The sequence below is a fragment of the Corvus kubaryi genome, unplaced genomic scaffold, assembly GCF_017639235.1.
Source record: "Corvus kubaryi isolate FWS band 111438036 unplaced genomic scaffold, C.kubaryi_AGA036_p1.0 split3-73, whole genome shotgun sequence".
Lineage (NCBI taxonomy): Eukaryota > Metazoa > Chordata > Aves > Passeriformes > Corvidae > Corvus > Corvus kubaryi.
Genome location: NW_024582091.1, coordinates 28,917,962 through 28,944,219, shown reverse-complemented (window position 1 = coordinate 28,944,219; position 26,258 = coordinate 28,917,962). Strand labels below are relative to the sequence as shown.

The following is a 26,258-nucleotide window of genomic DNA, read 5'->3' as shown; positions in this document are numbered from 1 at the left end:
CAGATTGCTCACCACTACTCAAAACAAGTTTTTTCCCCTTCTGTGTCTCTCTGTCCACCCTATTCCTGGCCACACACTGTCTCTGCTAACATTCAGCACTTGTAGACACTTCTGTGTCAGTTTAATTCACTGAAATAACAGAAAACAAGGCCAAGATAAAACAGTGAAGATCATTCTGATATTTCAAATAGTTAAATCAGCCCAGAAGTGTGATCAGAGACAGAATATAGAGGGGATGGTGCCACTGGGACTGAGGGAAAGGGAAAGAGGATGGGCAGGATAGATGAGGGACAGGATATATAAGAATGGAGGGGAGCAAGATTTCCTCACTTTTGCAGTAATGAAATCTGCTGAACTGCCTGTGGAACCACAGACCTATTAATGGGTGATGTGCAAAGGGTGCTTTTTAGATTAATGCATCTACCTTTGAACAAATAATCTCACACAACAATTTTACAATTTTTGCGCAACTTTACAATTCTGTCATGTAGAACAAACCTCTTCCTTTTTCCTTCCTTTTTGCTGATAACAGATTCTAGAATCTTCTCTGGAGGAAAATTAATTCAAATATCTGCATAAGAGCAGTTGCATTGCTTACTGTCAAAGATGTAACTTCAACCACAAAGTGGTCATGCTGTTTTCAGCACTTCTGACCATGAATCTTGGCCAAGGAAAAGATCTTTGGGATAGCTGGGATAGTGGACAGAAACACAGGCATGCCCTGGGGAGGGCACAGTATGAAACCTTGCATGACACAGAGGATCTCAGTTGCTACGGGTTCCTTGGTAAAGAGATACTGGATGTGCTGAGTAACATTCAGGTTCCTGGTGGTCAGGGCACTTCCCAAACCACTGACATTAAAAAAGCCACCTTGCCTATTTCCTGCTCTGTTTAACACACCAAGCCAAAGGAGGCCGAGTATCTCCTCAGCTCCAGCCAGCCTGAGCTAGTCCTTTCCTTCACCCGGAACACCTTCAACGCCACCTGTTCCACCTGCTACATGTTTTGAAAACACCAGAAAGGTCTTTGCTGTGTCTCTTATCAACAGATGGATTCTGTGATTAAGCACACAGAACATTTCTGCAGGATTTAGCAGTACATCCCACTGCAGTCTGAACTAACTTGAGTTAAGGGCATCCTGAAGCGATGCCTGGGTTACTGTGATGGTAGTAAAGGGTGCTCCAAGAGACGGGTTTTATTCCGTGCTTTTAGCATGGTGGATTAGCCCTTCACCAGTTCTGTTGCCCTTGTTTGGACTATTTTCATAGAATTATAGAGTCATTAAAGTTAAAAAAAGACCTCCAAGGTTATCAAGTCCGACCTTTGACTGAATACCACCATAGCCACTAAACTACATTACATTGTGTCAACAGTCAGGGGAATTCCACAGAGAAACTTTGTAGGTGTCATAATACATTCTGTTTTGTGGTGAAGAACAATAACACATGGCAACAAAGACCAGCCCTTGGTCTTTATCTAGCTACATTTTTAATTTTTCATATATTTGCATGCAAGCTTGCAGAAAATATGCATGGATTTATCTTCTCGTTTATCTAAATTCCAATCAAATACTACTGCTACACTTCATTAAAAACAAGGCACTTGGAAATGCACTGTTTACAAATCGGAAATAACATAAATAAACCAGACTGAATAAGGGCTAGACCTTTAGATAAAGAGAAAGCTCTCATGGGAATTAAATTCCCGATGAGAAACTCTGGAGACTATGGGTTTTTTCCAAAGTATTTTTTTGGATCTCTGGGATTAAACTATTCTGACCCTAAAATTCACTTTCCATTTCTTTACTTTCATGTTTACGCTTACATTTATTTCGTAGTAATGCAATGGATATGCTACATTGCCATGTATTAAAACTTCTGTCTTCAAAGACCTTGGTACTTAATAGATCACACTGTGCTTTGAGTTGGAAGGCATACTGGGGCATTTCTAAACATGACAGTCTCACACTTAGTCTGGAGATCTGTCATGTTTCAATCCTGAGTGGTACAGATGAGTATAGCCTAAACATCTCTGCAGAACTGGGCTGTAAATTACTCTGGTGTAAAGCAGAAAATTAGTTTTCTGTTTCCTAATTTCTCATTAATGAGATAGAACTGGATGTGGCACCTGTGCAGAGACCTTTTTTACTGCCTCACTTCTTGTAATCATGATATTATAAATCACCTTTCATTAACCTACAGATATATTCACAGACTCTAATGGGAACTATGCTATGTACCATCATCATCATCATTATTATTATCATCATCAGGTTTTTATTGTGCCTGGTTGATGATTTGGGAATGCTTTCATGTGGAAATAATGATGTTACCTTTTTTAACAAGGTATTGTCTCAGGAACAATGAGAAAACATTTGCAGTCTTTCAGGACATAAAGGGAGCTTACAAGAAAGATGAAGAAAGACTTTTAAGCAAGTCTTGTAGTGACAGGACAAGAGGCAATGACTTAAAAGTGAGAGAGAGTAGATTTACATTGTATATAAGGAAGACATTTTTTATGTTGAGGGCAGTGAGGTACTGAAACAGGTTGCTCAAAGAAGCTGTGGATGCCCTATCCCTGAAAATGTTCAAGGCCAGGTTGAACAGAGCTTTGAGCAACCTGGTCTAGTGCAAAGTGTCCCTGCCCATGGCAGGAGGTTTGGAACTAGATGATCTTTAATGGTCATTTCAGCTCAAACCATTCTATATGTCTAAGAATCTGCTGCCCTTATTCAACTGCTTAGACAAATGAATGTGAAAGAATTCCGCAGCCAGATAAGTACACTTATTCTACAGATTTAGAAGAAGCAGCATCTGCATTTCAATGTATTAGAGGAAGGATTTTAACAATTTGGATATTAGATGCCAGGAAAAATATGATTTTTTGTGTCACTAGGAGTGACACTGAAACAGAGCTTTCCCAGTGGGTGAATGAAATTTACATAAAGGAATTGATGTGTGAAAAGAAGGAAACCATTCTAATGTAAAACCAAACCAAACCAACCAACCAAAAAAACCCAAACCAAAGCAACAGACAAAAAAGCACTATATGCATTGGACTCAAACTCCTTAAGTTCTTTTTTCTTGCTGCCCCTCTGGATTACTTATAAATTATATAAAACCTTTTTTTCTGCTGGAAGAAGGGGAATCCTTAGAACAACGTGTAGTACAAGGTTTTATACTTATTCCTTCAGACTTTAGAGCGGCCCCATGTAACAGAAAAGACTGGTACATATCCCTATCTTTTAAACATGGAAATATTTAAGTATACTTCTAGGAAAATACTAACTTTTTTTTCTTTTTTCAGATAAAATTTCCTTGCTTTTCTATGAAATCATTAAATTTCTGTCTGGCAGTGTGGCAATAACCATTTCATCTCTGTAGATCATGATGGAAGTACCAAAAAATTGCAGAAAATTGAATGTCTGAAGATCTACTGGAGAAAATATCTAAAAATCTCTGGCAACAAGTAAAAGAAAGAAGTTGAAAAATTCACCTAGCTAATGTATTTTTTACTCTGTTCTTGGTTGATTCTAGTAAAATTTTGCTGTCTTTTGACTAGCTGCTGACATAACTTGTTTCTTCTTCCAGTTAGTGGAGGTCATGATAGTTGTTCTATCACCCTCAGCTTTAAAGACTGGGTAATTGCAAAGAGATTTAATACCAAACTTAAGATCAGCTGTGGGTTTATGTGCTGGTAGCTGTTTCATATTGTATTTCTAAAAAATGTGTATAAGCAGAATGCTTGTGAGAGTAACTGCAGATTAGTGGGTTTATCCATCCTTGAGGTATGTCTTCAAAGACAGTTTCTTGTCAGGGAACAGAAATTACTTACAGCAAAATTTTCTTTCCTATTTTCTTGTTAGTCAAAGTCAGTAATGCAGTATTTTTATATATGTAAGCTGTCCTTAACCAACAGTGCACAATATTCTGTAGGAAGTGTGTAGACCGTTATGTTACTCTACAAAATTAGAACAGTGAACTTTTCAATAGTAAGAATTCCCAATGGTTTTAATGTGTGAAACTTTTTTTTCTTTTTTTCTTTTTTTCCTCAGTCTTTGAATCTGAAGGTTGAAGTCAGCCTCCAGAGTGACTCGTGGATTTGCTGTTTTGGGTTCTTTTCCTTATCTGAAAGGAATTTTTATGAGTGTCACCTGTTCTGCCTGTACTCTCTTTGCAGGTGTATGTTTACTTTTATAACACAATCAGTTAAATCTTGTAAGGTGAACTGAAATCATTTAAGATCTGAAGAGAAAACCAAAGTAAATTAAAAAGTCCAGAATAAGGGTGACAATGACAACCTTGAATCAATAAGCATCAAACCTGGACTGAGCTAGCTAAGGCATAAAACCTGTCTACCTCCCGGAATCTTGTTCCTGGCCTGCAGAGCTCCTCCTTCCTCCTACAGAGCTGGGTAAGGAGCTCCTGACAGCTTATCTCCTGTACAAACATAAGGAGATTTAGGTTCTCAGAAGCAGAGTTCCCCAAGACCTGCTGTCTGAGCTCAGGACTGCCTACAGTAGTTTGTCCTAAGAGGAGCCTCAAATCCTCCATAGATGCCAAACTTGTGTGTACAGTTTGGCATCTACGGATACCTATACTTCCCAGACACTACTGAGTGCGTCATTATCACAGAACTATGTGATAGATGATGTGGGAAGGGACATCTGGAAATCCTCCAGTCCAATCCTAAAGTAACTTTCTCTGTGTCAGATAACTGAGTATTCAGGGAGAAGCTTTGTACTTGCTCAGATATGTGGTTTCAAGACAGTGACAAGATGAAGATTTATGAAATTGGGGAAGTGAAGACCTGCTCTTTTCCTGGTGTGCCCTTCTAGGTCCTGTCAGCCAGCACATTTGGGAGACATGGACTTGATTTTCTTCTCTATCTGAAGAGTCTTAAATCCATGTTTTCCAAAAGTGTTCTCATTAAAGTATGCTGAGGGAGGAAAGCAAATTATTTCTCTCTTCTTTTTATGCTGATCTTTGCATAGAGTTGAACATTTGGGTGAGTATTTTCATGATACGTTTAATTTCCCTTAATTTTCATTCCATTAAAATTTGGGTCCACCTGACTTTCAGTTCCTGCTTCCAAAACCTATTTTCATTTCTTTTATTCAAATTATTGTTTAATACTACCAGTTCTGTTTTACCTCCAAAATTACTGAAGAGAAATTATTTTTAAGGGAATTTATGTGGGACAAGCAGTGTAAGAGTTAAAAAATCACTAAGTGCTATTTGCAAAAGTGATTTAAGGAGAATAAGCACAGGGTCACCAAGATGGCTATCTCAATTTATGGGGTTATCTGTCCCTTTAACAGCCAACACTCTCAGATCCTCCACAATCAATACCCTTGGAGATGTCTAAAAACTGTAACCACTAACATTTTAAAATTCTTATCAACCTAACTTTATTTTGAACTGTGTTCCTTATTAATAATGCTGAAATGCTTGGCACCAACTTCACACCTGCTTGCCATTGGCATTTTTGTGTGAGATGATCTCCAGCCCGACTTTCTTGCTGATAGGCATTTCCAAAACATGCCAAATATACTAGGCAATACAAGCCCAGGAATTTCTGAATATGCTGAGTCTCTTAGGAGGGTTCTTACTGCTCAGGCAAGAAGGGCTTTCTCAAACAAATTGTCAGTGACAAATTCCCGTAAGCAGGGGACACTGGGAGAAGAAAGATTTGAGCTCCCTCCTTTATGTAGCAAAGATCTCACTCTAGTGTTGTGAGCAGTCACAGGCAGAAGGACCCCTGGCCTTCAGCCTCTCAGGAGAAAGCCCAAATACCTAAGCTAGAGGTTTTCTTTCCCTCTGGGTGACCCTTTCACTACAAGCTGGGACCAAATATTTGCATTGTCAACAGATGAATGACATTTTTGCTCTCTTGTTTTTCAATTAAGAGAGGAGGAGATGGAACAAAGGAGAGAAATAAAAGCTGGTGAAAAATTCTGAATATGTCATCTCAATAAGCTCATTCCTACCATGTTGGCTTTTATGAAATTGTCCTGCATCCAGCATATGCAGCTGACTGTCTTGGCTGGGTGGGATAAGATCAGCATTGCTTTATTATTAAGAAAACCCCAAACAAACAGGTAATTTACAAGTAAATTCAATTTTGGAATGGCAAAAAACATTTTATGTCTACATCAGAAAATTCAAATCCCCTTGATTTTTCACATCAAAATTGTATTGACTTGAAATTTCATCTAAATATATTCAAATACCAGAGAAAAACTAAGTGAAACAAACATACCTGAAGTAAAAAAAAATACAGGTATTAGTTCAAATGTAGGTCCTTTCACAACTATGTTTTAATTTCTTATATCCTTTTTCTAGGATAAACAGCAGAGGTGCACTGAACATGCACAACATGGACTATTGACTGAAACCCTTTTCGTAAAACAAATTGCTGTCAGACTGCCCAGGATGTCCTTGACAGTCCAGGGAGGAGGTTGAAGGCACTGCCATGCCCCAGCATCTCAGTTTTCCACCAGAAGTGATCCAACAAGGTTATTTGCATCAGGGGAAATTCAACTTTCAAGGAACATCAGGAGGCACATTACAACATTGTGACCTGATAAAGAAAAACAGGATTTGTCCTTCCCATCCTGCAGCTCAGCTGACATCCTCTAGAGGACAAACCCAATGAACTTGAAAATTGAGTTAGTTTGTTTCTCAGGAATTAATGTGAACTGTTGGCTTCTATCCAAATTCCATTTCACTGTTGATGTATTTTTAATTTTTATCTTTGTTTATTTTTTATAACATACCACAAATCAAACAAATGGATATTTGTCTTCCCATTCTTTAATTTTCATATTTAATATATAGGTCCCAATAAATAGAAGAATTTTTTAAAGGTACTTGAAATTAAGTAATGAAATACCTGCTTCTTTTGGTTCTTTCCCCACTGTTTAAACTTCCTTAAAAGAAATTTAGTAAATCAGAATCACTGGGTTTAACGCTATGGTTCTATTGATCAAGAAAGGTGGCAATCTTAACCAATATTTAATCTTCTTAATGCAAATGATGGGATTTTATTTGAATGTTGCTGACTTCTTCAAAAAGGACAATTTCCATTGTGTCAGGGTAAGTCCTGTCTCAGTGGGGGGGAGTTACCCTACTCCTCTGAATAACGGTGAGAATATCCAAATTATTCCTTTCTTCCCTTAGCTATTGTGCATGCCTGGCAGAGGATTTTGCTATCTGTTCTATGTTGGTTTGGAAACAGCACAATTAAAACCAGTTTAAAATAGAAAGTAATGAAAAATGTCTTTCTCCTTTAACAGTATCTGACTGAATGGGCTTCAGAGAAAAGATATTCCTGTTGGAACCTAAGCTATTATCTTCTCCATGAGAAACAACAGCTAGCACAAAGAAGTTCAGCCAAAATGTTGGTCTTTGTTTCATGTACAGTGTAGTCTCTCTTTGCTGGACCAAGCAACTGAGAGCTGCAAAAATTCTTTCTGCACAAAAGCCGTAACCTGTCCAAGTCTAGAGGCTGCAAAGACAGGAGAAGCAGGTGGTCCATTTACAGGTGTCCCCTGCTGTGAGGGTACACTCTGTTGGTCTCATACTGAAGTCCCCCAGCTTCTCTTGTACATTTTGAATTGTGGGTCCTTTCAAGACTTTGACAAAAATTTATTAGGCATAAATTTACAGGAAGCCACCTGAAGAATTAGTGCTGAGGTCTTGACAGGGCCATCCTCCAAACCCCACCAATTCTGGTGCTTCTCAAATTCCAAGTGGAAGAAGTAACCATTTTGGCATGGCAACAGGTAACTTTGGGGCTCACAGTGATACTAAGAGGACCTCTTTGTCTCCCGCAAGATCCTCCAGAGTCTCTTACTGTTCCCCTGTGGCTCTCACAGTGGCTTTGGGATTGTTAGGTGCTGTTTACCATCTTTGCCCAGTCCACTAGAGGCAGCTTTCAGGAGATGATGGTACTTCAAGAAATTCCCCTGACTCTTATGCTTGAATCTACCTGCCAGGAAATACTCCTATGCTGACAAATGTGAAAGTCTAGCGTTATGTCCATGATATGCCACTAAATTTGAAACAAGGAACACTTTGTACTATACAGTTATTTCTGTTGCATTTAAGTGCCAAAGAAAAAGGATATTTGCAAACAGTTGAAGTAAATTCTGCAATACTAGGTTAGGCTGAGGTATCTCAGTAAGACTGCTGTGTACTTCTCATCACTAGTAGTAATTATGAGATATAGGTCTTGAAAACAAACAAAACCAATAAACCCACTTTCTTTTGAAAATACGCTGTGACATAAAATCTGTTTAGTTGACTTGAAAGTACACCTCTTTTTATGGTGTTTTTATAAATAACATGAAATTATGCACCAATTATATGTGATGTTTATTTTGTCAACTTCCACTTTCCAAAGTGACCAAGTAAGGACTTTTTATTTGTAGGTAAAATCCTCTTCTATAGAAATCAATAGGTTTTTAAAGACTGGCCAGAGTAAAGTTCCTTTTCTGCTTCTAATCATAAATTGAAGTTTCAAATGATCGGTACTGTATTTCAATTGAGTCCTTATTACAACTCTTAGTGTTAAACCCTTAGAAGTTACATTTTATACTAATATTTCTCATGACTTGCTTAAGGAAATGTCTAGCTCCAGTCTTATGCTTTAGTTACATCTAAATATACACAAGTTTTATATACAGAATTACATACAAGGTAAAGGAAACACTAGAGTGTGTGGAACCAGGTTTCAGGGTGCATTGCATGGCTGGCAAGGAATGAGTACATGAATATTTGCAGGCCAGCATCTGACTACAGTTAATGCTGTTATAAATCAAGAGGAAAACCTTTGGAATAGTTGGAATTTTTGTGAGTCAGTGCAGAAGCTGAATAAACTGGTATCAACATCTGCCCATAAATATATGTGGTCAGATACATTAAAGAAAAGACAGGATGATGTTTACTACTTGCACTGACCCAGCAGTGAGAATGTCACATGGAACGAAAGAAGGCAGATGAAAGAAACACAAGCTGTTATATTATAATAAAGAAGACAAATGTTTACTTAACTAGGGATTAACATTTGCACTTGCAAGTATTTTGTCTGTTGCATTTGCATTTACAAGAAATATCTTGGTTTAAATGGATACTCCTACTACAAAGAGACTATTGAGAAAACAAGCAAAATATAATAATTTGAATAATTCATATGGTATGCATTATGCTTATCAGAAAGAATACATAACAGATATCCCATTTCTTATTTTGTTTGCCAGTAAATAAACTTTGGTTCAAATTTTCTATGTAAAACCTAGATTTTATACAATCACAGACAATAAGTATTATGACTGAACCTGTTCTTTTGGGAGTGTTTTGGCATATTGCCAAAAGAAGCAAAATCTGAAAAAGCCATCATAAGAAAACAGAGAAATAAACCAATGTTGGAAACAGAGCAGGGTTATTGTCAAATCTGTGTCCCTGACATGAATTGGTATTGTTTACTAGTATAAGTTGTGTTTCTGTCCTAAGGATTTGATGTTTAAGGTTCGGGTTTACAAAAGCTGAGAGTCCAGCTTCTGCTTCTCTTTTCCCCCAGTTCCTTTCTGGCACAGTATCTGATTCCTGTGAATCTGATGGGAGCAGTGGCGGTGAGAACAGTCACTTCCCATTCCTCCCACAGCACGGGAGCTGCTGTTTGTGTGCTGGTGTCCTCAGTCAGCAGGGGAAGAAAGCAAAAACTAGGACTAATGTTATTGTTTCCCACTGTTCTGTGTTTATCTCATTAACCAGCAGCAGACTTGGCCTGGTTCATAAATACAGAACCTGATCCAAAGCCCACTGAAGTCCTGAGGACATGTGCCTCAGAACCATGAATATTAATCCAAACAATTTTTATACAAGGATTTTAAAACATATAGAAAAGGGTTGAGAGAAAAGCAGTCTTTTGGTAGTTTGGGGCTGGGATTTTTGAACCAGAGTCTGATATAAAGGACACTGTGACAAGGGGTCTTTTATATTTTAGCATTCTTCAGACCAGACTCTTAAAACATTGTCACAGCAGCATCGCTATTACCATATTACATAATTGCTTCTTTGCACCCTGCACTCAGTTGTAAGGTATTCAAAACAAGCCAAAATTTATACCAAAATATTTGCCACATGTTTCAGATAAGATATCATAAACTTTGAACACAGCATAAGAGATTTAATGTCCAGCATTTCCTTTTAAACTCATTTATGTTTCTCCTTCCCTCTTCACTCTCACACCCCTGCACCCTCACGTTTTATGTGACAGCACTGCTTTAGTACCTTCAATAAAATAGCCTTGGCCAGTGAGGCAAATACAAGCACCTTAGAGGTGTGACCAACTTTTGAGTGCAGCCTTTGTCCTTCACTGCTCTTTACAGATGACACAGAAGCCCGTGTTGGTGCTGCAGCTTGATTGACTCAAAGCTGGGAGTGAGTGAGGAAAACAGAAACATGGCATTTGTTATCTTTTTGATCCCCTGCTTTGTGATCAGCACCGACATCGCTTTCTCCTGCCAGAATGCTGACGATTTCGTGGGTGCCAGTGCTCCGGGGGACATCATTATTGGAGGTTTGTTTGCAGTTCATAGCGAAATGCTGCATCCAGAAGAAGATCCCATCAAGCCAGTGATTCAGAATTGTGCTGGGTGAGTAATCACACATATGGCAAAGAAGAGAGTGCTGACATTGGGCATGTAGCTCTTCTATTAAGGTCAACAAGTTCTGGTTCTCTTGCTTTGCTTACTCTTAAAAAATTCTTTGGACATCAGATACATTTCATGTAAATTAATACAAAGTATGGCAAAGTTACAACTAAAAATAGTGTGGCTGACTGAGGAAGGGAATGAGCATTTTATCCTATTTCAATCTTCACAGATAATCAAATAGCCTTGGAGGTTTCTGCTATCATCTGATTACCATGGAAATGCTAATTTGCTATAGGTCTGAAGGACTCTGCTGAGCAGCTATTCATTATTTGTTATGAAGCTGAACCTACATGATTTGAACACAGGCTAACTATTCCATTTTACCTAAGCCTGTTACAGTGCGGATACTGCAACACGTGTATCAGACAAGGAGGCCCGTGGAAAAGAAATATATATGGACTGATTCTTGATAGGTGTTTCAGAGAGATGTTTATTTCTCCAGCCACATGGCCGGGATCTGCTGAGGAACTGCCACAATCATGGGACCCGAGGGTCCTTGCCCACACAGGGGAACACAAAACAACCAATGGGGAACGAGGCTGACCAGGGGCTAGGGAAATCCTGTGCCTCCCACCCAGGGCCACTCTCCCAGGACCACATGGTGGGGGGGAAGGGACCCTGACCTTTCACCCGTTTATTTTTAACAAAAAGAGATTTAAAACTTAACATTGAAAACAATTGGATAAACATGAGATAACAAGGACAGTTTCAAAACAAAACAAGCCACCCTCCTGAGTCTTTAAATGTCCAAACAGATTTTCTGGAACATATTAAGGCTGACAGAAGGGAGACAGGACTCTCCGAGAATGCTTTGTGGGGAAACTGAGGCAGGAGAGGGTTTCTTCCATTTGTACCTGTTGGAACTCTAAACAGCAATAGTTAATTTCTTCCCTCCTCCTCTTCATCCCCCACTCAGCATTGGAAAGGGATTTCTGGGGAAACAATTGGCAAAGGCATGGTTTTGTGAGGGAAACCATGGGTGAAAAAACAGATTGGGAATACACTGGGGGTAATAGGATATAGGATAAAAGGGAAAGTGGGATTAGGAAAGGGAGACTGTAGGGGGCTTATAATGGAGATATTGTCTAACATGACTATGATTTTTTGCATATATACTGCCTTTTACAGAAACACCATCAGGCCCAGTGACCTCTGCGATGCTTGTAACCCTTTTCTACCTTGCACAATTTTGAATTCCACCACCTTTCCATCTCCCAAGCTTGGGATGCATTTTTCAGGGTTATTCTTTTTAATTGCAGTTCTATGAACGAATATGTCTTCTTGGTTGTCATATCTTGTTATAAAACCATAAGTTTGTTTAACATTATACCATTTTACTATTCCTAAAACCTTAGCTATGGTGATTTTTTCCTTTTTCCGAGTGGCTGCTGTTTTCTGTCTCGTTGTGTTTTTGCTTTCTCTTTCACTTTCGCTTGCTCCCATGTTGGAGCTGCCAGGGTTGTCAGTGCTGCTGGGGCCGCCAGGGCTGCTCGTGCCTGCGTGCTCTTCCCGGGGTCACATTCGGGGCCATACGGGCTGGGCTGGGCTGTGCCGCACCGCTCAGCTCCCCGAGTGCTGCCGCCTCTGCTCTCAGCTGTGCTGCCGCTGCCTGGCGCTGCACCCACGTCTCAGCCAGACCCCTGAGCAGCGGCCCCCCGTGCCCTGCTCCAGCGCGCATTTTGGTTCGGCACGGCTCCGCTCCACTGCCACTGCCGCCAGCCGTGCACCGCCCCTCTCGGTCGGGCGTTCACGGGGCTCGCTCCACCACGCGCTGCACAGGGCCGGGCGGGCACCGCTCCCACCGCGCCTCGCTCCGCTGCTGACACTGCAGCTCACGTCGCTCCGCCCACGCGTGGGAACTGCCTCGCTGCTGCTCACAGAGGGCTCGATGCGTGTGGCCTGGGTCACACAGTCCCTGAAGCAGTTTTAACTTCACAAGGACACAGCTGACATTGTTCAACAGTCTTGGTAATTAAATAATATTCACAAAAATATTTTTCCATCGGCATATATTTTGACTCAGAAATTAACTGTGTCCAAACGGTCTTCCAAAAGCCGTTGGTAAGAATCAGATCCCAAGAAACGTAGAAAAAGTTCTTAAACAACCATGAAAGGAAATGTTTCAGTTCCTTTTGAGCTTGAATTAAGCTAAAATTTACAAATCGTTGTTCAAGAATCTTTTCAAGTTTAAGATAAATGTCCATATGCAGCTCTGAGAGCCAAGAGTCTTTCCTCGGTTCCTCCATAGTTTAGAGATGGAACAGCAAAACAAAAACAAGAAGAGAAATCCAGAGTTTACTCTCAAATCAGTTGCTGTCTTTAGGGATCAGGGATCGTTCTGCCCGCAGTTCTCTACCATTTGTTACAGTGGGGAAACTGCAACTTAAGCCCATACTGAAGTCTGCCTCCCATCTCTCAGGCAGCTCAGCTATAGTCTATGATAGTACCATGCTAATGACACTGTAGTTCTTTTTCAAATTATTATTACACTTGGAATTATAATTGTGGCTTTATGTTATAGGACAGCCTACATATAAACACCTCATCTTGCATGCATTCTGTGCATCAGAATATTTATTCTGTTGGCTCCAAATCCTACTGTGCTTGAAACATCCATTTTTCTGGAATGCATAAAAAGGAAACCTGGTGAAGAATTTCATTTTGAGCACATAATAAACCTTTCCTAAGACCAGGAATTCCAAACATGCATTTTTAAAAATTGAAATACTTGTCCGAATCCACAAATTTTATTTGAATTTTACAACTTGATCCCACATCTGAATCTAATAATCAGCTAGGCATGCAGGTATCCATCTGGATTTATATCAAAATGTTAATTAAGTTGATAATTTTGTCTATCTCCCATTATTTTTCTATGGAGACATAAATTATCTTAGGTCCATCTGAAATTTAATTTAGTCCACAAGATTTTTAATCTTTAGAGAAGCTTGCCTGAGAGGACAGTTGGTTACATTGCAGACATTTCATGCTAGCACAGTTCTGATTAATCATCTGTTATAACAATCACTGGAGATGAGGGGAAATAGCTGGGCTAACTTTATCAGGTCTGAAGAGTATTTTAGAAACACCAATGCAACCACTGGAGACCTGGATCTCTGAAATATTTTCTTCTGTTCTGAAATACTTAGTACTTCCTTTTCTTTGCTTCATGCTTTTAGTGAAAGTAAATACATTTTTTTAAAAGATTTTGCTTCACCCTTGCTTCCAACAAAGTTTTTCTAAAAAATACCGCCTATGTTTCCTGACAGCTTTGAAATTCAAGTTTTTCTTCAGACGCTTGCAATGATACACGCTATTGAAACCATCAACAACTCAACACTGTTATCCGGAGTTACTCTGGGCTATGAAATCTATGACACATGTGCAGAAGTTACAAAGGCCATGGCATCTGCTCTGAGATTTCTGTCTAAATTCAATTCTTCTGAGGATGCTGTGGAGTTCAAGTGTAACTACTCAGACTACATCCCGAGAGTCAAGGCAGTCACTGGAGCCAGCTACTCGGAGGTGTCGATGGCAGTGTCAAGGCTGTTGGCTTTGCAATTAATCCCACAGGTAGGTCTGAGGGAATTATTTTATTTTGGACAGAGGTTCAGATTTACCATGCTTAGAATAAAGGTTCTGATCACAGGAATTGCAAAAGCCATCTATTTACTACGGGCAGGATTTGGTTTAGCCTAAGGACAGCAGGACAGGTGAGCTTCAGCTCCAAGTGGAGGGCTTGATTCACTTGCCCAAACAAAGGCAGTAAGGGATATTTTATATACCTGAGGCACATTTATCCAAGTGCTCTTTCAGAGTGATGCTGGGCTCTTGTCAGCCTGGCAGTGCCTTTTGTCAGTCCTGGTTACTCCAATGTACCTCAGATGACATTCAAGGACTTTATTCAGGCAGCGAAATTACAGCTGCTGTGTCCAGTCTGCCTGGTGGAGAATATGAAAATACTCAAGCTAAAAAAAAAAAAGAGACCAGGTCAGATCTGGCCAGAAATTCAGAAATTCTCTCCTGCCCAAGAGAAATTAAATGTTGGAGTCAGTTAAAACTCTGGAAAGGGAAGTGAGGAAGATTGCTCTAAACCAAAGGTTTACTCCTAATAGTCTTCAAACAATTGTAGACGTGAAAGAATACAACAGTTTAAATCCACATTGGTCCTTCCCAAAACATCCTTCTCTATTTCTGACCTCTCTAGGACTAGTACAGTCCCACACTTGTGCTTAGGCCCTTGCTTACGTTCCTACTTTCACCTTTGTAAAAGAGTTGGGGTCAAGGCAAGGACTAACAAGGAACAAGCAGATCCACTTCCTCACACCATCTTGTCTTGCACTTTGGTTTTGACAATAGGTATAAATTAACCAAATACATGGAAAAGACATAAAATTTGAACTAAATATAACTGCTAACTGAATCTTCTCCTCTGCAATGGTAGGAAGTAATTCCGACCTCCAACGCCACCCCAGGAGCTGTAGTAAGTATGAAAACTAAAATGCCACACTTGAACATAATCAAAAGGCAAGTGACTAAAAAAATCTGCATTAGGTAATAGATGGAAAATGGGACCCAATAGATTTTTCTTACCAATAGCATCTGCAATGTTCTGACACAGTAAGATTTTGGTATCCCCTCCAGACAGGTGACTCTCATTTCAGAAAACTTAAATTTATTTTTTAAGAAATGTCAACAATATAGGGGAAAAAAGTTCCAAAAAAAAAAAAAAAAAAAAAAAAGGATTAAAACTGGAGAGATTTAAATATCAAAGTTCTACTATTTTTTTTAGCTACATTCACAAGAAAAATATAATAAATCTTTTGTATGAAAGAATTATATCATTCTGTATTATTGTTTACTGTTCGTTTTTCTGTGAGGTTCTCCCAACAGATTTAATGATCCTTTTGAAATATAATAATTAAGTCTTGGAAAGAAAAAAAAAAATATATATATATATATGGATGAACCATACTAACACACTCAGTGATAGGAAAATAGTGCAAAATGTAAGAGCACTAGCAATTTGAATAGAGACTCAAAAAATAGCCAGTGTTTTAAATATTGCTTTGAAAAGCATGCTGATGGTATTTGCACAGACTAAACCAAAATCTTTATACCATCATTACTGTCATATCCATTTTGAAAAGTTTTGTTCTCGACCTTCACTGAATTATGCAGAAGAGAGTGAAAGAAAAGGTGTGACTGGTACTGGGCAAGAGTCTGCATCCCAAGAGCAGGGAGAAAGAACCTGCCCCCTTTGGCTGCAGCTTGTTGATGCTCACTTGCAGGAGGAGGGAGCCCAGGTCAGATGGGAAGAAAGAACAATCATGGCAGTTTTGGATCTCTTGGCATCCTTTGGAGGACACCACATCTGTAACTGAATTGTTCACTCTTCCTAGGTCAGTCCTGCATCATCAGCTGAAATCCTCAGTGACAAAATCAGGTTTCCTTCTTTCTTCAGGACTATCCCTAGTGATTTTCATCAGACAAGAGCAATGACCCGCTTGATCTATGAATCTGGGTGGAACTGGATTGGAGTAATAGCCACTGATGATGACAATGGCCGGTTTGCTCTGGAGAGCTTTGGGGTCCAGGCCATGGCAAACAATGTTTGCATAGCTTTTAAAGAGATGCTGCCAGCCTACCTCTCTGACAGCACCTTTCACACCAAAGTTGATCATGCAATTGAGAAGATTGTCAAGGAAACAAGAGTAAATGTTATTGTTGTCTTTATGAGACAGTTCCATGTGCTTAAACTATTCAAAAAGGCAATTGAGAGAAATGTTAAAAAAGTCTGGATTGCAAGTGATAACTGGTCAGCTGCTTTCAAGATCAGTACTATTCCCAATATCAGACAGCTGGGAACCGTTGTGGGATTTGGATTTAAAAGTGGAGACATCTCCTCATTCCAAGAGTTTCTGAGAAACCTTCATGAAAAGCCCACTGAAAACAACAAGTTTTTACATGAATATATTATGCTTTTGTCAGTTTGTGCATACCTGGAATATCATGATTTTCAAACGTGCATTGCAAACCAGTCCCAGGATGATCTACTGGAAAATGCTGGCAGTAAACCTCAGATCTGGAGAGATGATTTTTTGAACGCTAACATTGAACAGGGATTTATCCATAGTACTATACTTGCAGTATATGCTATAGCCCATGCCATTAAAGGGCGATGCAAAGACAGAGACTGCAAGGATCCCTCTGCCTTCACTCCCTGGGAGGTATGATGCTAATTCCTTCAGGTCTCATTCTCTCTGCCTAACTTTCATCTCATTTTAGCTCCCATATTCCTGGAGATAAAAGCTTGGTCCTTTTAATAAATGACTTTTTACCAGCTATTTGACTACTAGTGGTTGGTCGCATTGCTGTAAACCACTGTGATACACATAATGAGTGCTCTTGAGAGATGGGGATACTGCAGGATAGGAGCATTCATCAAAGTTTCAGTTTTCCTCTCTCTCTTTTTCTGACCATTGTATCTGTTTTGTCTTAATTCAAGTATTTTCCTCCATAATCAGTCTCTACTTGAAAATGAAAATGCAATACATTGTTCCTCTGTCTGATCTTGACTTATATGTAAAGACATAATCTTTAAGATGGGTGAGGTACTCGTTATCACACTCTACTGGGTGGGAAGAGACGACGAAAAATCAGACAAGTAAACCTGACCTGACCTTTTACCCAAGAACCTGCTCAGGACTATTCACTTTTACACACTTTTACTCAGAGGATTAAACAAATGTTCATTTAAAAGTCAAACAACCTCTGAAGCGCTCTGATTTGCACTGACCTCTTATCGTAGGTCAGGGCAGGTCAAACCAAGATATAGGATTTGAAAAAAAACCAACCAACCAATAACCCAGTCACAATCAGACTCTTACATGAATTAGTAAACACTAATGGGACAAATTCAGGACTGCTTTATAGGAATGCAGCTTTGTGGAGCTACATTTACATCATTACTGAACTAAATCCCATACCATCCAAATTAAAACTCCTTTTAAGTTCTTAAGCACTCATGAAGAGAACTGAAAGAGATAATTAATTTCCCTGTGATGTTTTCATAACATGTTTCTTCTACATGAAAATTCAACCCTCTAGGAAGTGAGATATATATGTACAGAAAAACCTCAAGATCCAAATAATCTGTATCACACATGTCTGTATACAGGGAAACAATAGAGTGATTGGTGTTACAGACTTTGCAAAAATAATAAACAGTTACACCAAAATGTTGCTAAATATTGGCCCCTTCTGTCTGAAGCTCAAGATGTATTCAAAAAGCTCTGGTGTTCTCATATTGTTAGAAGAATTGGAAAAGTGGAGAAGAGAAAAATTAAATGAATAGTCTGAGTATATACAATTAAAAAATCCTGTTCAGTTCCACACAACTATGCAGCATCCAAATCAAATTGGTTAGAAACACACTGGTTCTTCATAAGTTATATAAACACTGAAAAAATTACATTATCTATGAAAAAATGGCATATTATATACACCAGATGTGTTACATGAATTTGACAAAGCCTATTGAGGTAGTATACCTGTCAGCACATTTGTTAAATGCTGTGAATATCACAAATGGACTCATGTAACAGCATGCTTTTCAAATGCAGTTGAACTCAGCCTTTCACCAAACATCGACTTTTTTTCTTGTTGGTTAACTACTGCTGCTAAAAATCACTAGGCCTACAAAATAATAAAGTTTTTGCTTCAATTAAGAACCATGGTAGTTAATGGGAGTCCTCCTATGATCTCCCCATGAACTGGGAGTGGGTGATACGTGCCTTAACCCATCCTTTTCTAGATTCACACAGATCTTTTTGATATGTCTGTTTGGAATGAGGGAAGCAGAAATTTTTCCCCTGTTGAACAGAAGGAATTGCAATATGAAGCTGGACAGTTGCCTTACCAAAGCATCCTTGGTTTGGTATTTCCTGTGACCTGTCGAATACGGCCTTCCTGTTCATTGCCATTGTGCCATTGATCTCCCCATCTGAACAAATTGGCATATGTTGTTCATTGATTATTAAAAGTTCTGAGTCTCACCTTGCCATACACAATTTCAGTCAGAGTCACAGTTGGGAACAGTGCTAGATACTCCCAGATGTGCTGGGGGAATTCACTCTGGAAGCAAATGTTGCCCAGATTGACTCTGCTGACAGTAAAGTAACAACAGGAGCACCACCCAGCCCTGTTCTTTACAAGAAGGGGTGTGCCAAAAGACTCTTAGTTTTTGCAAGCAAAAATATTTTCTCTCCAAACATCATACCAAAATTTTCAAGGCTGGAAAAAAATACTATGAATATGATTTTATGAAATTATAATTTTTTTAATAATAGATTTTTAAGGCCAACAGAATTGTCTGTATAATGTAATTCTGTAAACAAAATGAATTTGAATTTTAATATTTCCCTTAGTCCTAAAAGCATTTCTTTTAAATTCGGTATTATCATACATATGTTAAACTACTCAGTTTGTCACTATGTTATCATTCCTTACGTTTATGTGCAGCTCCTAGAAGAACTTAAAAAAGTTGTAGTCATTGATGATGATAAGGAAGTAAAGTTTGACCCCAATGGAGATATGAGCACCAGTTATGATGTCCTTCTTTGGAAAGAAATTGATGGCCACGTGGAAATCACCACTATGGCAGAATATGATGCAGAGAAAGGTGGCTTTATCTTTGAGGATGAAGAGAAAAAAAAAGATTTTCTGGCTTTAAAGGTAACTTTTAATTTGTTGACATAGCATGTGAAATTCATTCCATATGATTTCTCCTTCCTGCAGGACTTGTGACTGAAGCATGTGTCAGCTAGAAATCTCTTGTGTGGTTTCATGTTCTCCTCTAAGAGCAAAAACTCCTGTCTGAGTTTATTCAACCCCTTTTATGCACCCCAAGATGCATGTTAGCCTGTGAGCAGGCTCAGTGATTTAAAATTTATTTATTTAGCCAGAATGCCCCTAGAAGGTTATGTCTGTCCTAAGAATGCTATTCCAGAATCTTACAAAGGGATTTTAAAATAAAAAATTATATTGTATAAAAAGCCCTCACTTATATACCACCTCTTTTTTTTTTTTTTTTACATGAAGATTCATGTATGTTGACTTTATTGTTTGAAAAAAAAAAGAAAGTTTTGTTGTTTATTTGCTCCTGTTAAAGCTGGGGTCAGCAACATGAGTAGATAGTGCGACCTGGAGCCCCAGCACAGGTGTAGACAGGACTAGTGGGTGGCCCTGGCCAGTTCCAGCTGGACAATCTGTCCTCTGTGCATGGGTGAAGGTCTGAGTTCATGGTGCAGCTCTGTGCTGCAAGGCATTCCCCACTAATGGGACAGGGAGAGGCTGCTTACTAGGTGGACATGAGGTGCACAGAATTCTAGTCTCCTCCTGTGAACTCAAGTGAAGACAGAAGGAAATCTCAAACCTTGTCCCTCTATGGCACAAAGAAATGTCTCCACCTCCTTGTTAGCACCATCTTGGAAAAAGAGGAGATTGCAGTGTGCTTCAGGACAGATCGTTTGACAAAAAATTGTCTTTGGAAGGAGGACCTGAGGTGAGACCTCAAGAGAAGGCCCCGATCACACAGACAGGAGTGGAGCTTCATGACTCAGGGATAAGCTGGCAAGGGTCAGGAATGTCAGAGCTGCAGTACAGAGCACCCTCCAAAGTGTCTCCCTCAGGCCAAGGCATCCTTCCTGGGCTCAGAGTGGCTGAGCAGGGTTTCAGGATCTCTTTTGTGAAGCAGTTCTCTCAAATTCCCCATCACATGCTTCTGTGTGTTCTTTGAAAATTATCCTCTGCAGTCTAAATACAGGTTCAAAGCTGAATGAAAGACTTTGATCTAGATTTTAAAGGCACCTACAAATCCAGTGACTGGCACTCAGGTCCCAAAAATAAAATTATGAGGTAAATAATGCCCCATTCTAATACTCCTTGACTGTGTGGAGGAAATACAAGAAATATGGACCTTAGAATGTCTCTTTTTCAACATCATTTTCAGATTTCCTTAAAATATGTATGATATAAAAAAAAAACACAAATTGCAAAAATTCTGGAGGTTTATATTAATGTTCCTTTGTAATTAGCTGTGCCTGAGATGATGATCCTTTTTTTTTTTTCTCCCTCTGCACACTGCAGAAGGTTCAGTCAACATGCTCCCAGCACTGCAGGCCAGGCCAGGTGAAAAAGGTTACAGAAAGTCCACACACATGCTGCTATGAGTGTATTTACTGCCCAGAAAACCATTACAGCAACCAAACAGGTAAAGAATTGTGATCCAAATAGAGGTTCATTTATACATCAATGCAATTGTTTTGCTTGGATATAATTTGCCTTGACAACCTTGGGTTAAATTTTGGAATAATTTAAATATTTAAATATGCTCAGTTTCCCATAAAACTTGGTATAAATGCTTCTTAAAAGGCCAAGTTTAAAGCAGTTAGATTGTCCAGCCAACCAGCATTACCCTTTGCCAGGATGGAAATTCTGGCTGATTTATCACTGAGATTGATTCTCATTTAATAGAGCCTTTCCTCCCTGTCTTTCCATAGTATAACCACTGGGACAGGTTGCCCAGAGAAGTTGTTGTGGATGCCCTGTTCTTAGAAGTGTTCAGGGCCAGGTTGGATGGAGCTTTGAGCAACCTGGTGTAGAGGAACGTGTCTCTGCCCCTGGCAGGCGAGTTGGAACTAGATGATCTTTGAAAGCCCCTCCCAACCCAAACCATTATACAAGCCTATGAACCTATGAAGTTCAAGGGTTATGTATTTTGCTTAGCAGCACGTTTTGTGTCTTACCACAGAGTACTGTGTATTTTGATATAACTGTACAGTAATATTTTCTAGTATCAAATCTGATGTATACTTTACCGCTGGTTCATTTATATATATTCATATATATATATTCATTCATATATATTCAATATATATTCATTTTATATTTAAGCAAAAATTTTTAAGGGGAAAATTATATATGGAGGAGAGAGATGGAATTGAGAAAATTAAGGTAGCATGTACTTTTAATATCCTAAGAGCAGAAAGAAAGTAAATTTTATCTTCTCAATCAATTAATTGTGATATTTCTCCATATCAGAGGATAAGAATTGCAAAGCAAAAGTACCTTTCAAATCATAATCTAAAGCAATGTCTGTTCTTGCTGTTGTATTTTAAAAGCTATCTGTAAAGAGAATGTTAGGATGTTTTCTTCTTAAAATAGACAAAAGAAAGAAAAGTAGTTCAAATTTTTGAAAGAGAATTGTTTACTCTCGAGTCATTGTGCAGGTTTCAATTAAAGTTTGTCTGTCCAGAGCTCCAGCCGGCTCACCTTTCACTTGTCAGTGATGAGCAAGACAGTTTTAGAACCCTGGTCATTTTGCCTCCTTGCCCCTGGCTGCAGGCAAGGCTCGCTCCCAGCTAGCAGGGAGCTCCAGGCACTTGTCCTTTGCTCGTTGTGCCACTGCCACCGCAGCCACCGCAGCCCTGCAGCTCCTCCGCCTGGACAGCGACAGCAGGAGTCAGAAGCAGTCAGACCCGTCTTTTCTCTTTAGCATCCCTTCCCACATTGCTCCTGTATCTCAAATCCCTACAATCCACTTTGCAGTTTCTTAACTTTGGGTTTCTAAGATATCTTCCCTTTTTTTTCTGCTTCCAGATATGGATTACTGCTACCGATGTAACAACAAAACCTACTGGGCTCCCATCAACAGCACCACATGCTACAGAAAGACAATCTATTTCCTTGCCTGGACTGATTGGTTTGCCATCTTCCTCCTCCTCCTCTCTGCTTTTGGGGTTGTGGTGGTTTTGTCAATTTGTATAATATTTACCAAAAACTTAGACACACCAGTTGTAAAGGCATCTGGTGGTCTGATTGTCTGCTATATTATTCTCTTCAGCCACTTCTTAATTTTTTTAAGCACTGTCTTCTTCATAGATGTGCCTACAGATTTCAAATGTAAAACTAGGCAAGCACTCTTTGGCATAAGTTTTACGCTCTGCATTTCATGTATTTTAATAAAGTCACTAAAAATTTTACTAGCTTTCAGCTTTGATCCCAAGCTTCAAAATTTCCTGAAATGCATGTATAAACCTATTCCCACTGTGGTCACCTGCACTGGAATTCAAGTTATCATTTGCACCTTCTGGCTAATATTTAGGACACCTTTTGTAAATCAAAATTTCTCAATCCCAAAAGCAATAATTCTGGAATGCAATGAAGGGTCTATTGTAGCTTTTGGGATTATGTTGGGCTACATTGCTGCCTTAGCCTTTATATGCTTCATATTTGCTTTTAAAGGTAGGAAGTTGCCAGAGAATTACAATGAAGCTAAATTCATCACTTTCGGCATGCTAATTTACTTTATAGCATGGATTGTATTTATCCCTGTCTATGCAACTACATTTGGCAAATACTTGCCAGCAGTGGAAATCATTGTTGTTTTAATATCTAATTATGGAATCCTCTGCTGCACTTTTCTTCCAAAATGCTATATCATCATTTACAAGCAAGAAACAAACACAAAATCTGCATTTCTCAAAATGGTTTACACTTACTCTTCTAAGAGTGCAGGCAGTGTTGCTGTTAGTCAGGCTTCTTTAGATTCAAAATCATCCAGCCTCCGAGCTACTGTCACAGACTCATGTAAAACTGAGAATGACTCTGTGAATGGAAACTGCCATTTCCAAGTGCCTGGGCAGCCACTAATAAAAGGCAAAGTTCTTCCTAAAAATGTTGCAAGGACTGTGATCAGGAAAAGAGTCTCCAGTATATGACTGGCCAGTGTTAAAGTACTGGAAGTTAAAAAGCCATTTTAGGGAGCCATTTCTCTTTCAGATCTCTTTCCTTCTGGTATCCTCAAGGAGGGCAGGCCATGTGAAACACCTTTTCCTGTACTTAGACAGTTATCCATTACCGGATCTGAAAGGCTTTCCTGACTCAGAGAGTCCATCCCTTGCTCCTGCAAGCTCCCTGATGTGCAGTCCCTTTCAACAGCTCCCTTCCTTCCCCATCCGGCCCACACAGGCTTGTGGGAACCTATTCTGCAACCTCCCTTCCTCAAGTGAGGCAGAAGCAACACAGAATTATTTCTCACAGTCATGTAAGTGGGACCACATGAGTTTACCCACTTCTTTTGCCTCTTTGATGCCCAGTTATTTACGGAGCTCTTCTTCTCATCTGGCCTCATTTTATGGATCAAAGAGAACCTTGTCCCAGCCTTTGTTTGCTAAGATAAACAAGTCCAGTCCTTTAGTCTCCACTTTTAAGATAGGCTTTCCATTTTCCTGAACTTCCAAAAGTAACTCTTTTCATTTGGTATCAGCGAGTCTCTTTTTTTCCTCCCCCAAATTGCACACCTTATTCCAGATGAGTGCTGTAGTAACATTTAAGGTTCCTTGTGTTTATCAGCATGGTAATGAACTAGAGACAGATCTATAAAAAACTTAGAGAATTATTCTGGAGCTCTGTAGCTATACATATGTTCATCTGCCTCTTTTCCCCATACTCAGAAGAAACACACTGATTCCACTCATGCACCTTTTCTGATGCAAGAGGAGAGTGAGCCCCAGGTGTCCTCTTATTTGAGAGTGTAAAGTCAATGTGTAATGTCAAAACTTAGAATCACTGACTGATTCCTCTCATTAGCATAAATGATGTAATGACCAGTATCAGCACGACTACATCCTAGAAAATTCAAGGGGTTTGATATATGCTTAAAAATTCTGTTTTTCAATAAGAATATGACAATGCATCATTACAGTATACAGGAATAGCACAAGGATGACCTGGCATGATCTGCACTGAATGACTCTGCTCTGTAGAGAGTGTGTGCTCCATGAGCACAGTTGCGCTGTGCCTTCTGTATGAGAGGCAAAGGGCACATTCAGAGAAGGAGGAATGGTAGTGGTACTACGGAGCTTTCTCAGACAGACCTCAGGCAGCAGAGCTACATTGTCAATACAGGAACAGGAAAATACTTTTCCATATTCCTAAAGCCCAGAACATAGAAACTTTGCTATTTTAAGTTCTGCGCCATTTTACTGTAAAATAATACTAAAATCCTGGATATTGTGTATCTATGAAGATATTTTAAAGTCATTTGGAAGGCAAGAGTGCAATTCACATACAGATTTGTGTAATTACATATGTTCTGATGCTAATTGGAGGAATGAAGGGTTATGTGTATATGTTTATATGTTGAATGCTGTTTATATGTTGAATGGTGTTTATACATCCATTGTTGCAAATACTTTTTTGCATATGAGGTTATGTATTATAAGGGTAAAATGCCTGCAATTTGACTGCCAGTGCAGCAAGAAGTCTTCCCCTAAAAGAGAGAAGCAAAACTTACATTGCATGACTGTCAGCAATCAGCTGGTTAGAGAAGTTAATTTGACTGGAATGTTGTACCTGTATTTGTTGTTTTCAAAAGTGTTGAGTGTAGCACACCTTGAAGCTACACAGAAGGGAATGATTAAAGCCATATTGTTATTTAAAATTGAGTTTGCTTACTTAATTTCCTTACCTCTCCCCATGAGCTTCTGTTAGACCTTGAACAACAGCGATACATGCACCTGTAAAGTGTTTCTACTGTAGAGCTCAGCCTGCTTCTTAGAAACATCCTTTAGATTGAAAGCTGTGTGTGCTAGGGGATTTATCCTGCAGGACACTGAGGAGAGTGTCTTGATGAACAGGGCCTGGTGACAGCAGTGAAGGTCTCTACCGAGGTATCTCTGAGGAAAGACATCACATATGGCAGAATTTCAAAGGAGTCCTACATGCTACATCTAATTCTCCAGCTACTCAGGTCTTCTGTGCAAAGCACAGTCAACAGTGGCGCAGAGAGGATGTAACAGGTTTGTGAGCCTGACTTGGCAGCAAAAAAGAGACATTATACCAAGATGCATTACATGTTTTTCAATGCCTTGTCTGCAAGAAGCAAGTGATCATATGTGAGTAGAACACAAAGGGATTGTGCTACCCTATACAAAGGATATGAAAAACCTTAAAATAGGAGTTCATTATGCTAAAGGAGTATTTGTGCACATTCCCCTGCCCAGTGCAGTAAGTATTCCAGCAATGTAACTACTCCTCTTACTAGACATGAGGACATTAAATGAGCCTGAAACAGATTTTCATCCCCAGAGCACAGAAAAGGAATCACCTTCCAGAGCCATTGCAAAGTCTTTTCCTGGTTCTCCTAGAGCCGTGGCCCATAGGTCAGGCTATGTGAGGCCAAAGGGACCAGCTCTTTTTTTCTTGCTCAGAGCACACTCTGCTTGCTTACTTTGGAAAGATCCTGAAACCACTTCCCAAAACACTAACATCCCACAGGCATGTTTTCCATCTCTGAGAGCAGTAGAGAGAACAAATGTCTCAAAATACAGCGCTGTTCACAGAGAAATCAAATGTGAAAATGCTGTTTGTTGAGGTCAGCAGGAGGCTGCTCTGGATGTAAACATTATTATCCTTGTCAGGGCTTATGTCATTCATTACTATTAATGCTAAATGATGCATTCTGAAGATACTA

The 26,258-nt window shown here is 39.4% G+C and overlaps 1 protein-coding gene across 1 annotated transcript; it reads left to right on the top strand.

Annotated features, from left to right (window-relative positions):
• Positions 1-10,261: 10,261 nt before the first annotated feature.
• Positions 10,262-25,286, top strand: GPRC6A (G protein-coupled receptor class C group 6 member A). The gene is made up of 6 exons (XM_042017328.1): positions 10,262-10,660; positions 13,990-14,293; positions 16,123-16,950; positions 19,244-19,456; positions 20,870-20,993; positions 22,382-25,286. The coding sequence occupies exons 1-6, from the start codon at positions 10,467-10,469 to the stop codon at positions 23,500-23,502; spliced, it is 2,784 nt and encodes a 927-aa protein (XP_041873262.1). The 5' UTR covers positions 10,262-10,466; the 3' UTR covers positions 23,503-25,286.
• Positions 25,287-26,258: the final 972 nt, after the last annotated feature.